This window comes from Vicia villosa, linkage group LG1 (assembly GCF_029867415.1).
Source record: "Vicia villosa cultivar HV-30 ecotype Madison, WI linkage group LG1, Vvil1.0, whole genome shotgun sequence".
Classification (NCBI taxonomy): Eukaryota; Viridiplantae; Streptophyta; class Magnoliopsida; order Fabales; family Fabaceae; genus Vicia; species Vicia villosa.
The window spans coordinates 55,897,477-55,913,405 of NC_081180.1; the positions used below are offsets into that span (position 1 = coordinate 55,897,477).

The 15,929-nt window shown below is 36.5% G+C and overlaps 2 protein-coding genes across 2 annotated transcripts; one reads left to right on the top strand and one right to left on the bottom strand.

The window, feature by feature from the left end:
• Positions 1-580: 580 nt before the first annotated feature.
• LOC131638478 (pentatricopeptide repeat-containing protein At5g46580, chloroplastic) lies at positions 581-3,274 on the top strand. Its single transcript, XM_058909038.1, has one exon. The coding sequence runs from the start codon at positions 706-708 to the stop codon at positions 2,845-2,847; it is 2,142 nt and encodes a 713-aa protein (XP_058765021.1). The 5' UTR covers positions 581-705; the 3' UTR covers positions 2,848-3,274.
• A 4,990-nt stretch (positions 3,275-8,264) lies between these two features.
• LOC131638485 (protein phosphatase 2C 29) lies at positions 8,265-14,557 on the bottom strand. Its single transcript, XM_058909049.1, has 4 exons — positions 12,430-14,557; positions 11,808-11,921; positions 9,903-10,167; positions 8,265-8,919 (listed from the first exon to the last, which is right to left on the bottom strand). Exons 1-4 carry the CDS (start codon positions 14,224-14,226, stop codon positions 8,795-8,797), a joined length of 2,301 nt encoding a protein of 766 aa, XP_058765032.1. The 5' UTR covers positions 14,227-14,557; the 3' UTR covers positions 8,265-8,794.
• Positions 14,558-15,929: the final 1,372 nt, after the last annotated feature.

A 15,929-nucleotide genomic window follows, 5' to 3' on the forward strand; every position in this document is an offset into this window, starting at 1 on the left:
GTTGATGGCCTGGAGTGGCGAATTGTTGAAGGCTTATGCCTTGTTGCTTCCTCTATTTATCAGCATTATGATGATGGCTCGTGCCTTGTTGGTACCACATAAATTTGTATTGAAGTTGGTCTCATTACATTTTATAATCAATGATGTGATGATGAATTGTTTGTTGCTGATTTTCTGTATATTACTTGATGATGATGATTTTGTGAAGTGATGAAATGTTTATGACTTTATTCTTCACATACTTGTTATCATACGTTTTTTTATATTGTTACGATATCTCACCCCTTCTGTTTGAATGTTATCTCGATGTTGGTAACTTGCAGGTGATCAGGAGTGAACAATAATTATCTTTAGTTAGTTCAAGTTGGCGTCATTGCTCTGATACGTAACACTATGAGGGTGAATGTTATTTGTTTTCTTTGTTAGATTTAATTTGATTGACGAAGCTTTTACAATAATGATGTTGAACTAAGTTGTTATATTGATTTTAATTGAATTATGAATCTTATTTAGTACTAAAAATTTGAATAAAATTTTACAAAACAATTTTACTTTTTTAAACCATCACAATTCTCTTCTCTCTTCACAAAACACCAAATCCCTAAAACATCCTCTTCCTCTTTCCACCACTTTCATTTTGAAAAATGAGATAAGGTCACAAAACAAATATCCACAACTCTTTGGTTCCACTTCCACACTCCTCTAATGGCTACTTCCCTTTCTTCTGTCATCCACATCTCCTTCGTCGACACCAAAACAACCCGAACACGATTCTCCATCTCCACTCCCACCTCTAAATCCCACAGAAAATTCATCACCACTTCCTCCAAATCCACCCCCGAAGTTCCAATTTCCGAAACCACCCCACCAAACAACGACAAAAAAAACTCATCTTTATCCGACCAGCTCGCTCCTCTTGCAAACACAACGCTATCCACTCTCCCAGAAAACCAACCCAAGGTCTTATCAAAGCCAAAACCCACATGGGTCAACCCCACTAAGACCAAGCGTCCTGTGTTGTCTCACCAGAGACACAAACGGTCCTCTACATTCTATAATCCACAGTTGAAAGAGTTTCAACGTTTTGCTCAGAAATTGAACAACTGTGATGACTCTTCTGAAGCCGAATTCATGGCTTGTTTGGAAGAAATTCCGAGTTCACTGACCCGAGAAAATGCTCTCTTGGTGCTCAATAGTTTGAAGCCGTGGCAGAAGACTCATATGTTTCTGAATTGGATTAAGAATCAGAATTTGCTTCCCATGGAAACTATATTCTATAATGTTACAATGAAGTCTTTGAGGTTTGGGAGACAGTTTGGGGTTATAGAGGAACTTGCACACCAGATGATTGATAATGGGGTTGAACTGGATAACATTACTTATTCAACTATTATAACTTGTGCTAAGAAGTGTAACCTTTTTGACAAAGCTGAGCATTGGTTTGAGAGGATGTACAAGACGGGGTTGATGCCGGATGAGGTAACTTTCTCGGCTATTTTAGATGTTTATGCTAGGTTAGGTAAGGTTGAAGAGGTTATTAGTTTGTTTGAGAGAGGGAGAGCAACTGGGTGGAAGCCTGATCCGATTACGTTTTCTGTGTTGGGGAAGATGTTTGGGGAGGCTGGGGATTATGATGGTATTAGGTATGTTTTGCAGGAGATGAAATCTCTTGGCGTGCAGCCTAATTTAGTTGTGTACAATACGTTGTTAGAAGCAATGGGAAAGGCTGGGAAGCCGGGATTTGCGAGGAGCTTGTTTGAAGAAATGATTGACTCGGGGATAGCCCCAAATGAGAAGACTCTAACCGCGGTAATTAAGATATATGGAAAGGCTAGGTGGTCTAAAGATGCTCTGGAATTGTGGAAACGAATGAAGGAAAACGGTTGGCCTATGGATTTTATCTTGTATAATACATTGTTGAATATGTGTGCGGATGTTGGATTAGTGGAAGAAGCTGAAACTTTGTTCCGGGATATGAAACAGTCTCAGCAATGCAAGCCTGATAGTTGGAGTTACACGGCAATGTTACACATATATGGGAGTGAAGGAGATGCAGTTAAGTCAATGAAATTGTTTGAAGAGATGTGTAAGTTTGGTATTGAACTCAATGTGATGGGGTGCACTTGTTTGATTCAGTGCTTGGGAAAGGCCATGGATATTGATGCTTTGGTTAGAGTTTTTGACATTTATGTTGAGAGAGGAGTTAAGCCGGATGATAGGCTATGTGGTAGCTTGCTATCTATTGTGTCTCTTTCTCAGGTTAGCAAGGATGAGGAAAAAGTCCTTGCTTGTTTGCAGCGAGCTAACCCGAAATTGGTTGCCTTTATTCAATTGATTGTAGATGACCAAACTAGTTTTGAGGCTGTCAAGGCAGAGTTTAAGGGTATCATGAGCAATGCTGTGGTTGAGGTGAGAAGACCCTTTTGTAACTGCTTGATTGACATATGTAGAAACAAAGATCTCATAGAGAGAGCCCACGAATTGCTCTACCTAGGAACTTTATATGGATTCTACCCAAGTTTGCACCACAAATCACAACATGAATGGTGTTTAGACGTCCGAACATTGTCCGTTGGAGCAGCTCTAACCGCACTTGAAGAGTGGATGACTACACTCAGCAAAATTGTTAAGCGGGAGGAGGCATTACCAGACCTATTCCTAGCCCAAACCGGTACCGGTGCTCATAAGTTTGCACAAGGGCTCAATATTTCATTTGCCTTTCATTTGAGAAAGATGGATGCTCCATTTAGGCAGAGCGAGGGTAAAGTTGGTTCATTTGTTGCAACAAAGGATGATTTAGTCTCTTGGGTGCAATCCAACTCTCCGTCGACATCTATTGCAACATAAGATGGTGAAAAAGTTCAATCTCTTTGACTTTTTCTTTGTTATGGTTAATACCTTTAAAAGATATTTGGAAGTCTATCCATCATTCAAAATGATAAGATGTGGGGAGAAGCCATAGAAGATGATGATATATACTATTTCCCTCGTTTATTAGAATGTAACACACCCTAAGATTTAGTATTTCTTTGTTTCTCTCTTCATTTTGTCTCAAATTTTTCAAGTGTTTTTTGGTAGATTGTATCTTTCTAGTTTTGGTAGAGGTCTGGATGCTTGTAAGATATCAACATGAAAATAGTTAGGTGTTTAATGATGTCATAGTAACAAACTGTTGTGCTTATTTTGCATCATTATACAATTTCACTACATCTCAATGTTGTATACTACAATTTAAGTTGCTACATTACAAAAGTTGAAATTTTCAATTTGGTTATTTAATATGTCTCTAAAATATATTTTCTTGTTGCAAGTTCTTATTTAGTTAAAAAGATTTTTTCCAATGAATAGATTTATATGAAGTGTGTGTGATGCACTTTTACACTTTATGCAGCTAGTTTTGTATTGTACTCTGTTAACATATAGCCACATTGACTATTATTCTCAACATATTGAAGTAAAATTGAATGAAGAATATATATATATATATATATATATATATATATATATATATATATATATATATATATATATATATATATATATATATATATATATATATATTTATTTATAACTGAAAGAATATTATTATCACTTCTCAGTTGGTACAATAGGTCTGTCACTTTATAGGAGTGGTCAAACAGAATTACATAGTAAGTAGGTAACTAATCATCTAAAATAACTCTAACTAACTAAAATCAAACAACAAACGTAGAAAATGTGTGCAACTTAGAGCATCTCCAATGGTGCAACTTACATTTGAGTTCTTTATGGGACCGACTAAGCCACATCATATTAAAAGAATTTATTTAATTTTAACTTTAATAAAAATCTGATATGGGTCCCACAACTTTACCTCATAACTTGATTTGATTGGGTACTACAATCTTTTAGTTGTTGTATTGCAATGCAACTCTATTATGACATGACAAATTTTTTAAATATTTAATTATTAAATTAATGGTACAGGTGGAGAACTCAATAGAAGAAACTACCATTGGAGATGGTCTTAGTCCTTTGTGTGCAACTTGGTCCTTTGTGTTGATGGACATTAGGTGGATGATTTGTTGATGAATCTTATCACAAATTAGGTGGCAGTTAATACTTTATCTCTATGTGTTTAGTGCGTTCATGAAACAATGTATTATTGGCTATGTAAATTGCACTTCTATTGTCACGGAAAATTTATATGGTTTGTTGATGAGTGATTCATAGATTTGACCGTAAAGAAAGCAGACATTGTGTTTCACGAGAGTTGGCTACTGCCCAGTACTCAGCCTCGAATGAGGATCTTGATACAACTTGTTGCTTCTTATTTTTTCAACTGATTAGTGATGATCCTAAATAGAAGCTTTCCAACTGATTAGAGATGATCCTAAATAGAAGCAAAATACAACAGTTAATCTTCTAATTTCTTTGCAAGCCCCTCAAATAGAGTCATTGAAACCTATGATTGTGAGATTAAACTATATCAGACTGTCAATGAGTTAAGCAAAGTAGCTTACGAATTAGAATTCGAAAAATTGAGGGATCGTGAAGAAAAACATCAACGGGGGACTAGAAACTTTGGCCAGGTACCATAGGATTGAAGGCTGGTTTAGACGCTAAATGTTTGTAGTCTTGAACAAGGTCTAAAGTGTATTTCCTTTGGCATAAGGAAATGCCTTAAGATGATCTTGAAATTTCAAAGTCAATGAAATATTTAGGGTTATCACCACTTTTGCCCCCAGTCATATAGGTCACTTTTGGTTTACCCTCCAGTAATTTTTTTTTTTGTAAAAGTAACCTTGCCATTAGAAGGTTCTCTTTATTTTAACCTTCGGGTAAAATACCACATGCCCTGAGCGTATTTTTTTAAATGCCAAATATTCATTCCAGTGCCACATCATATAATTACACTTAATATATTACAAAAACATGTGGTATTGTTCATATGTTTATTCGACAAAGCAAGCTTCCACTGTACTGTGTTTCTTCTCCAAATTGCGAAATTATGGTTTGTAATTGGCGGAAGCAGAAATTCATCAGCTGAAAACTTCAATGGAAGAGAAATACCAAGGTGTGGTTGCAATCTTTCAATGAAGATGTGAGTTTTGAAGACACGTGAAAATCCTAACAGGAAGTTCTAGAGGTGCAAAAATGTTGGAAAGGTATTTCTTATAGCTTCAAAATTATTGATATTTTATTTCTCAAATCTCATTCAACCCTAATGTCTTAAAGCAGAGTGATGATTCCTGCGAGTTCTTCATCTAGAACGATGAAGTTGAAGAATTTTTATTGAACAGTCAAAATAATGAGATGTTCAGAGGTGTGAAATCGATTGGTTATCTTAAAGAATATGGTCAAGAGTTTAGGAAGGAGTTTGCCGAAGAATTGGTTAAATATTCAAGCTCAAAGAAGGTGGACAAATTGAAGATGTTGCTGGAGATTGAAAGGAGGAAGAGTTTCTAGATGATGGTTGTCCTTCTTGTATCATGGACATTTTTTGTTGTTGTGTGTAAAATGAGTTAATTAAAATATAGTTTTAGGGTGATTACATTTCAATGTAATGTTCCGGTTAAAATATGTTCTGATGTAGGGTACATCCCATTTATCATGTTTTGTTCTATTAATAACAATGTAATGTTTACTTATGGTTAAATGATAATAATATAATGTTAAGTTATGGTTGAATGCTAACAATGTAATGTTAACTTATGGTTTAATGAAAACAATTTCATATCAAGTCTTAAACAGGTATTGTTATAATCATTACAAAAGGTGGTGATATTACAAGACATTATTATAAGCATTACAAAAGGTGGTACCATTTCAAAATGAAAAACATAAAAAAGGCCACTAAGCATGCCACATACACTCACGGCGTGTGGAGTTTCACCCCAAAGTTAAAATAAAGAGAATCTTCTAATGGAAAGGTTACTTTTACAACAACAAAAAATTTACAGAGGGATAAATCAAAAGTGGCTTATATGACAGAGGGCAAAAGTGATAATAACCCAAATATTTAAGACTTCCTAGGTCTTTGATGGTACATGTGGTATCTAGAAAATCTTTGATCTTGACAATATCAAAAAAATTATTTCATATAGAAGAAGTACGGGTTTTAAAACTCTAGTGGATTTTCTAAGAATTCTAGAAACATTTTTAACTTTTTACCATGGTGGGAGAACACCCTTTGAAGCGGAAAGAGTAACCCCTAACTCAAATTATATTTACCAACTTCAATTAAAAGCCCATAATTTTAATATTGACTCAATTTTTTTGTTTGTAATGTTTATAACCATAATTATTTTTGGGAAATGTTTATTTCATCCTTAGTTGTGTCTCTAACACCCTTGAAAATTCAACAATGACCTTCCTGCATCCGAATATGCATCTTCAGAGGCACCCATATCACAACTCAAATGTGTTACTCTGAGTTTCACCATATTTCGAGCAAAATATGATTCGGAGATGCATCTCCGTATGGTATTTGGGTGCAACTGGAGATGCATCTCTGAAATGTCCCCTGAAAGATTTTTAAAGCGTGGTAAATACAAAAGGAGATTAATTCGGAGATACATCTTCGAAACTCTCGCTGATTCACATCAGAGCAACACCATTGTCTAAACATTCAATTTTTTTTAGGCCAAAATGCATATACTAACTTATATTAACGTAAAATCAAAGTAAATTTTAAGTTAAAGTAGGATAGACATTCATACATTAATTAAAAAAGTCAAGATAATTCATACATAACAAGTGTCTAAAATACATCTGAAAATACCCAAAAAAAACATAAAACATCTCAATGTAAGTTATTGGGGATATCCAACCGTCTGCCTCCTCTGTCGCCTGTACCGCACAACATTTCGTAACTCAGAAACCATGGTCTGCACAATGGTCAACTAGGGAGAACCACCCTCCGCAACACGCCGACGTACCACCGTCACGCTCTCTGCCTGCTCATCCCGAACCTCAGGTACCTCCAAGTTAGTTGGCCTAGGTAGTTCTCCAGGAGCGTATGGCGTCATGATAGGGTGTGACACCCTATAGAACCATATCATGTAGCCATAAGCACAAGCCCAGTGTCTATCAACTGGCTCTCGACGATACTCCTATGGTACCAAGTGACTCTCAAAATCATCCATTATCGCCTGTTATCTCTACGGCGGATGCCACGAAGAACGGCCTCATAGGGAGATCTCAAAATGGTCTGCATATTGTCAAACCAGTGCATCGTTCGCTCCGGCAGATAAGAATGTATAAGAGATGACCCGCATGTCAGTCATCCAGATTTTAAAAAGATAACGTCAAACGACTGTACCTAGCGGTGACCTGCGTTTTTCAGCATCCATGGCATACCCATTTTCTGCCTAACAGACCCAAAAATCCTCATTGCATGTTCTAATAGACTATCAATTTAGTTTATACTACTACATAATGCACATAAAATAACTAATGCATCCTGAAAAAACTAACTAAAAATCAAAACATAAAAAAATTGAAAAACTTACCAAAATAAAATTGTTTAATGAGGAGAAATAGCTCCTTTGATGTTTTAATGTAATGCTTCAAAGCTTCTGTGAGAGAGAGATGTCAAGTGTGTTTTTTAGAGAAAATACAAAATGAGGAAGAGAAAATGATTATGGCGCGGGTTAATGAAAGAATACGTCCAGAGATGCATCTCCAAACCACCAACACGTCTTTAAATAAATGGTGTGTACAAAGATACACTTCAAATATACTTTTTTCTATACGGAGATACATCTCCCGAGTAATTTTTTACATAACAAAAGCGCCTCTTCAATTTGGACTAGAAATAATTAAAAAAATATGTAGTCAGATATGCATCTCCGAACACGGAGACAAAATAAACTTTTAAATATGGTGTGAGAGAACCTTTAAGGGTGAAATGAACATTCTGTGATATTATTTCAGTTCTTATTCTTTAGGGGTCTAACTTATGACAACGATAAATTTGAAGCTCATATTGTATTTAAATAAAGTTATAGTCAACGTAACTTACTAGAAAGGTCCCGATTCCCGTGACAAAAAAGGTACCTGCCTACTACTAACTGAAATGCTAGAAGTACATGAACCGGGTCAAAAATGCCTTAAAGTTAGTCAAAACAAATACTTCTTTTTTTACAATTAAAACACATGAAAGCTAACAATGTGTGGTTCCATTATTTTTGGTGTAAAACAATCTAATTCATTGTGCAATTTGTTTATTTTTTACTTCATTTCATTGTGCAATTCATAGTTTGATTTGATTTCCGTTCCTCTAACTTGGAATCATGTTAATTAGTTATGGTGAAAATCCACCACCGGCTACAGATTGTCATTTCTGCCTATAGGACTGCTCGAGTTCAATCAGTACACTTGTATCCCCACCAATTTACACCAACATTTTACTTGGCTCTGCCAAAGAAAGAAAGAAAAAATAAAAATAAATAGAAAGGACCTTCGCTGTGCAAAATTTCTATCATTTTTCATCTCTATAACTGCAAAAAAAGAGGGAGGGGTGCAGAAATGGCGAATGGAAAAGGAAACAGTTTCAAAGGCTGCACTTTCTTTTTTTCCCACTCCTAAAGAAAATTTCCAAAAGCTTGTCTGCGATGTCCATTCTTCCATAACAAATTGCATTTGAGTTGCAACTGTCGCCTCTTGCAATTAAAATCTGAGATTCCTCAGTGATAACTTTATTTTGTTGCAAGACCAAAAACCCATATCCATGAAAAATGGATCAGCTTCAGGGGAATCTTAGGTGAAAAAATGGCATCACATGTATAGAGCCAACAGAAATTTGAAGGCCTCACAGATATTTCCCTGACGATTTCCATATTCTTCCTTCAAGTGATATCACCATAACAGTAACGTCATCGTGATACTTCCTCCGATCTCCTTGCGGAATATCCAGCAACTCATGAAAATCCATTCCTGCAACAATTGAGTCCTCTATCAGAATTCTGAATTGTCTAATTGGGTTGTCTAAACACAGAAATGAACATTTATCTATAAATGAAATCAAATCAACATTTTTTAAAAAATGATATAACATATTGCTTGAATGATTTTCTGCCCCATCCATCCCCATCCTTAGGAAGAATGAAAAGTGAAAATCCCTATAAAATATGTTTTTTTCTCCAATTACAAGATCCAAACAAATTCATGCAGACATACACAGAAACCATCCTGAATCTAAAACTGTCCCATTAGCCAAGCACTAGAATCAAAGAAAGCACATACAAAAAAGAAAATGACAAGGTTGGTTTTTTTTACACTAAAATATACCTTTTTGAAATTGACAATATAAAACCCAGATAGAAGAAATAAACTAGAAATCCATGAAGTGATAGGAATTTTATGAAAGAGTAAAATATACTAATGTATAAGAACTGTCTTTTATAGAATGAAACTGATAAAGTAGCTACTAATCAAATGTGCTACAAATAATAAAAGCGCTGGACAGGAAGCTCAAGGGAATGGAAAATATAGACTTGCTAAATATCTACTGTTAAAAACAACACATTTCTCAGAGGCTCTGAGATACATTCTAATATAGAAAAGCCCAGCCGAGAGTGGCAAGAGATTGTGTATAGAAAGGAAGTGTCTGAAAAATATCACAAAGCCCCCAGCAGCACCAAATGTAGGATGAAAAAGGTCCCAATTCCTTTAGATTTTCAACATGGGTACTCTGTACACCATCAGTCAATCTTCACCGTGTGTTATTACATAACAACCAACCAGAGTTTAATAATCCAAATTTTTTCACAACCATACAGAACAAGGCAAATTCTTTTAGCTTTTCTATAAATAAAGCCTAATTAATATTCCCTGAACTTTGTCATTCCCCAAATTGTGTTTATGCATAATAAGACTGCAAAACATGAAAGACACAAAAGGTGAGAAGATCCACTTACCAGCCTTCTTGGCTGCACGGAGGAGCAGCTCTTCTATTAAATGCTGGGCAGGGTCTCCTTCTGGAAACTTTTCCATAAAGCTCTCAACTTGAGAAACAACTTCGTCATTGTTTAGATATTGATACAAACCATCAGATGAGAGGATCAAGAACTGATCCTTTGGGCATAATCTATGGTGCCGTAGTGAAGGGATGCATGATATGTATGGAGCAGTGCCAATATAATCATTACGAAACATTTCCAGTACTGCAGCATTCAACTTTGGCTACAGGAAGCAAAAAATACCATCATGTAAGTATACATTTGTGTTAAATTAAAATATGTAAGAAATTTATGCAGTCCTAAACAAGAGACAAGACAAGCAATCAGGCATCTAATTTGTTTGCAAAGAGAGTTTAGTGACAAACTATTAGGGAGTATATTATGACTGTTTGAGCACTAATGCAACTTGCTTTTCCAGCAATTAACATCAGCACTCGTCTCAATTTATAATCAGAAGTTTGTTGCAAGACTGAAGTCTAAAAGGGAGGAATACATGTAGCTTACATCGATTTAATTCACCATTAGTTATTACAACATCTAGAGAATAATTTGGAATCATTGTGAAGTCAAATGACAGGTTTTTCAATTTTACTTTCATTTGACTGAGAATGCAAAAGAGTTTTACACTGACTAAATTAAATTATTTGTCACAATAATTATACTTGTTAGCATGAATGTCCTACACACCAAACTCAATAGTAGAAAACATACAATGATCATGAACAATACGATTTACAGGTCCGTCTATGAACATAAAATTTTAAATAACATCAGTGTATCTATGTGCTTTCCGCTTAACACATCTGCTTAAATACCCACATATTGAAATATACAGACCTACGCGCAGTTGTCAATCCTGGATAGCGGCCTACCCCAAAACAAGGATATAGGTACAGCACATTGCAGGATGGCATCTATTCAAATAATAAATATATATAGGTAATTATTTTAGTATTCATTTATTTTAATATCATTATTTTTCTATTCAATTATTGGTCTAATATTAATTTTATATGATAATGATACTTTATCATTTTATTATCTCTTTATTTTACTACTATTCCTTTTTCTAAAAGCCCAAGGTACTCAAAGGCCCAACTTTTTTGATGATGCCGCTCGGAATGTATTTTTCTGTAGATTGGACTTTAAGGGCTCAAACTTATTCTTCTCCCTTAACAGGAGTGTTTTGTAGCATTGGTCTGAAAGAAGACATTTGCAGCACTGCACACAACGAGCAGCTACTTGTGCAGCTGCAAAAATCGCACAAGTCGGAAGAAGCAATGGGGGTTGGGCTTCCATTCTGAGCCCGAGAAGCCTCAAGCTGGAACACGCAACCTGGCCGGAAAATGCAGATTTTGTGGGTACCTCTTCATGGCCGGAGAACTCAAATTTGGTCAGAAATCGTGACAGTCCTTTCTTTTCCCATCGTCCCTCTCCTCTAATTCAACGTTTCCATTGTGCACCATATGCGATTTGCTCAGCATTTCTGCTGTGCAACATCCGACATTCCGGCTGCACAATTATATTGCGACGCGCAATACCTGAGATAGCCACAAGCCGCTCTGCATCGCTCCACCGTGATTGTGGTGCTATCCACCACTATTGACAACCTAGACGCAGGTGCACATTTTATTTAAAAATAAAAGGTGACAATGGTACCAAGTAAGATGAATAATAAACTTTTATTACCAATAAATGAAGAAAAACGTTAACTATTAATTATTCTACAACGCATGAACTATAGGCACTTTGTATATTGTTCTCTCTGAAGGAGGGAAAGCATGGTGCAGAAGCACACTGTGTTGAAAGTTATTAAGAGAAAAGGAATAGTAACAATAAATAATTTATTTTCTTCAAATATACCAGTTTCAAAGATCCAGCCCCAAATGCTCTGGTGACCTTAAGACGGCCTTTAACTCTATCATTGACTATGCAATGGGGATCATCAGGATGCTCATTCTTAATTCTAATGATTTCCTGCAAAACAAAAAGCTCAGTTTTTTAGACACCTGAAATAAGCAGATCACAACATGACTAGAGAAATAGGGAAACAAAACTATAATCACCACAACTACGGCTAAAAGTATAACCTCCGGGATTCATTTTATAATAAAAACAATGATGCTAACTATCTAACCTCTTGAATATATCACCATAAATTACTCAATCTCAACATTGCATGTTACTAAATCCTACACTTCATATGCAGATCGGTATAAAGCAGATTGCCAGATTAAATGAAAGAAACAATAGCATCCCTCCTGGGAATACAACACACTTTATGAAAAGTATGAAATGAGACACATACACAAACTCAATTATGGACACACATACAATGACATAGACACACTTACTCAAGTTAAACCAGACTGCAAAGGTATAATGAGGAAAATTAGGCATGAAGATAAAAACCAAACTTGACAAGAGTGGAGAAAGAAAGTATTTCAATTCACCAAAAGGCCTACTGATTCAAAATTGAGCTTACTTCTTCAATGCTGGTGCTGTGGTCAGTAGACAGCTGCAATGCTGCCAACCTCATTTCTTGAGCAGGATCCTGATTCCCCAAATTGATTGCACCTTCAGTTTGAGTACCATCTATAGCAAAGGACTCCTCAACTATGCTCTCGGTGCTCGAACCAACACCAACATCTCCTCCCTTGCTTGCAGATTCCACATTGGAAGTATCCTGAACCTCCTTGGGCTCATAATGTGCAACAATTGCACGACTATCCCCAACATTCATCACATACACATCCTCATCCCTCATCAAAGCAACCAACAGACAAGAACCCATCAGAGCAAGTTCAGGATTTGTATCCAGAAGCTTATCGGTCATATCCAAATATGCAAGCTCTGTCACTTGTAGCGCCCGGGACATTGCATTCAAAACCAAATCATGATCAACTGGACCCAACTTCCGTCTTCTCCCACCATCAATGCCAGACGCAGAAGGCTTGTTTTCCACCTCAGTCTTTTCTCCCTTCTCTTCCTCATTCCCTAAATTCCACGGCAACAACTTCCTACCATTACCCTCTTTTTGCTTAGAAGACAAACCATTCTTGAGTTTGGACAGCAACAGCCACCGTCTACTACTGGCAGAACCTGCATTGGTATTATTACTAACACTAAGTGCATCGTCAACAGAAAATGCAAACCTATCAGACCCAGAAAGATCAAGTCCATCTTCAGGGTCTTCAGCCAGAAATTCCCACAGCCTACGCCGTTTACTCTCCGTCCCTGCCACAGGAGCAGTTTCAGTCCTTTGTACCAAACCAGCACTTGAATTTTCTCCCTCCGGTTTGTTTTTCACCTCAACAGAACTATGATTCTCTATCGGTTCTTCAACTTCCCAAAACAAACCCTGAAGCTCATTGTGAACAGCACGGTACATATGACCCATCAAAAACTCCGGCGCATCAGGACCATTGAAACCATCATAAATCCCAACGAACAACCACCCTTGCTCCTCCGAAACCACCACATGAACCCGATCCTCTCCCGCTTTCCCTAGAGCCCACTGCACATTGCTCTCACTCTTTGCCTCAACAGGCTTCCCCTTCCCTTCACTCCCCGAAACCTCCTTCCTCCCAACAAAGTTCAACACCGGCACCACCCACGGCCGCTTCTTCTCCGACACCTTCCGTTGAAACGCCTTCCTAAACCCCGATACACCTCTCTTCCTCCCATACATCCCCCCTAACGGCGCCGAGAAAGGAACATCCCTTCCACCGGAAACACCCGAATCAGCCGCAGAACCTGCGTTAATCGGTCCAGAGTGCGCGCCGCTCTCAATCGGACCGGAGAGAAAAAAACCACTCCCCTCGAAAAGCTCACCACCTCTCGGAACAGGCTGAAGCGGAAGAGCACAAAACGACGACGTACTCTCAAAGCCATTGACAACTATACCCTTACCAACACCGCCACCAGAATCAACCGCAGCGGAGGATTCTTCCTCCAACTGAATAACCGCTTTCGGAACCGAACTATTGGCACTAACAGAAGCACCAGAAATGGCCTTAAAAGAAGTTTCGGGAAAATCGGGTCGGGTTTTAGGAAGAGATTCATGGGTAGGTGAGAAACGAAGAGAAGTAGAAGGTGAGAGAAAGCGATCGGAGTGAGAAGGAGAGAGAAAACGAGCTGAAGATCTAACGTAACAGAAAGAATGACCTAGGGTTTCATCCAAGGGTTCAGTTGCAGTGAATAAATCGTCTTTTTGTTGGGTTCGTTTGGTCCGGTGAACCGGTTCTAAGCAAGAACACAGGCTCGAGACTCCACTTCCCATCACATTTGAAGTATTTAGAAACAATTTTCCGGTTCAGTAGAACCCAGCCCCAAAGTTAGAAAGGGGAGGGAGGAGGGAGGGAAGAAGAGCATAGTAAGAGGAAGAAAACAAATTTAAAAAGAAGTGAAAAAAGATAGTGTAATGAAAAGAAAAAGAAAACGAGGAAAGTGAGGAGAGGAGGAAGAAAAAGCAGAGGAGAGAGAAAGAGAGAGAGGGGGGTTTTTTGACTTGAAATATATTTTGAGAGATGAGATGTGATGTGAGAAAGAAGGAAAGAAAGAGTGAGTGAGAGTTGAAAAATTGTTGGTGCGTTTGTCTGTTTATGGGTTTCTTTTATTTTGAAATTGTAATTTTGTTGTGTGTTGTTTGTTAGTGAGTGTGAAGTTGTTGGGTTGGGTGATGAAATGAGTTGACGGTTACGTCTGGAAATGCGGTGGGTGTTTGTATAATCTAATTTGACACGTAGGATTCCACCTCACCTATGCTCTTCTCTTCTGCAACTTTCTTTTGACTTTTTACGCTTTTTATTGAAACTAAATTCTCATGTAATTAATGATAAATCTATAGTCATAGATACTGCTTGTTTTTCAAATACCAGATATGGTTCTTTCTAAATCTTGACTGACTACTATTGAAAAAGAAAAATGTTACTTGTGTTGTGATCAAGATAAAAATTGAATGTAGAAGTTTTATTTTGGAAATTTTAAATTACTATTTTAAAAGCTTATAATTTGCTTTTTTTTAACACAACTTTTTATTTTCACTTTTTAATATTTATCATTAGATAAAAATTATTATAATCTTTGAAATATATAAAAATAAAAAGAGAGATGTATTTTATTAAAATATTTTTACCATGTATTGATTCATATTTATTATATAAATATACAATAAAAGATATTAAACTAAAAGTAATAAAAATTAAAATAATATCAAATAAAAAGTAAAATTCAAATATTATAGTTAATTTTCCATCAAAAATTAAAATGAATTAGACTTTTTTTTAGAAATCAATATGTTTTGAGCTAGTCAGAAGGCCCAATAGCTATGATTCAGAGAGCACGTTGATCCACTGTGTCTCTCGTATTATTATCCTAGTCTAGATCGCGGATGATTTCAATCTAAGTTCATCGGACGGATCTCCACATTTCACCATTATATATCAGCAAATTGTTATAATTGTTTTACTATATAAGAGTGTGGCGCTTCATTTCTTGAGTACAATTCAAATTCAAACCTCATTCACTCATCTTAATCTCATACTTACTTGAGGGTCATCCCTTCTCCCATCATATCAGAAGCTCAAACTTATCGTTGCAATCTGTATCCTTGTTATTCTCTCGTGGAACAAAATCTATCAAACACATTGTTATTCACAGACAATTGCAAGCTTCTTCTTTATATCAGATATCTTGATAATGGGACTATCGTGGATTTAAAGGTGGTGGCTAAAGGTCTATGATTGAGCTTTTATTGAATTAGTCGTAAGATTGATATCTTTTACCCTTTGTATGTCGGCAGTAAACTTCGTGGAAGTTGTTCCCTTCAGACATTGGGAGGTAGGTGTTAAATATAAAATTTCTTGAAGTGGCTACTGGTTGAGATAGAGTTTTAGTTGAGGGGTTGTCCATGAACAGAACTGCTAGGATTGTTGAATTATGGCATATTCTTTGACAATTAATGGATCTATAAAGTAAACTTTT

Excerpts from the sequence above, each read along its gene's own strand:
- LOC131638478 (XM_058909038.1), top strand. The coding sequence starts at position 706 with ATGGCTACTTCCCTTTCTTCTGTCATCCACATCTCCTTCGTCGACACC.
- LOC131638485 (XM_058909049.1), bottom strand. The coding sequence starts at position 14,226 with ATGGGAAGTGGAGTCTCGAGCCTGTGTTCTTGCTTAGAACCGGTTCAC. Across the intron at positions 11,922-12,429 it reads ACAGCACCAGCATTGAAGAA|GAAATCATTAGAATTAAGAA; the intron begins GTAAGCTCAATT and ends TTTGTTTTGCAG. Across the intron at positions 10,168-11,807 it reads GGGCTGGATCTTTGAAACTG|CCAAAGTTGAATGCTGCAGT; the intron begins GTATATTTGAAG and ends TGCTTCCTGTAG.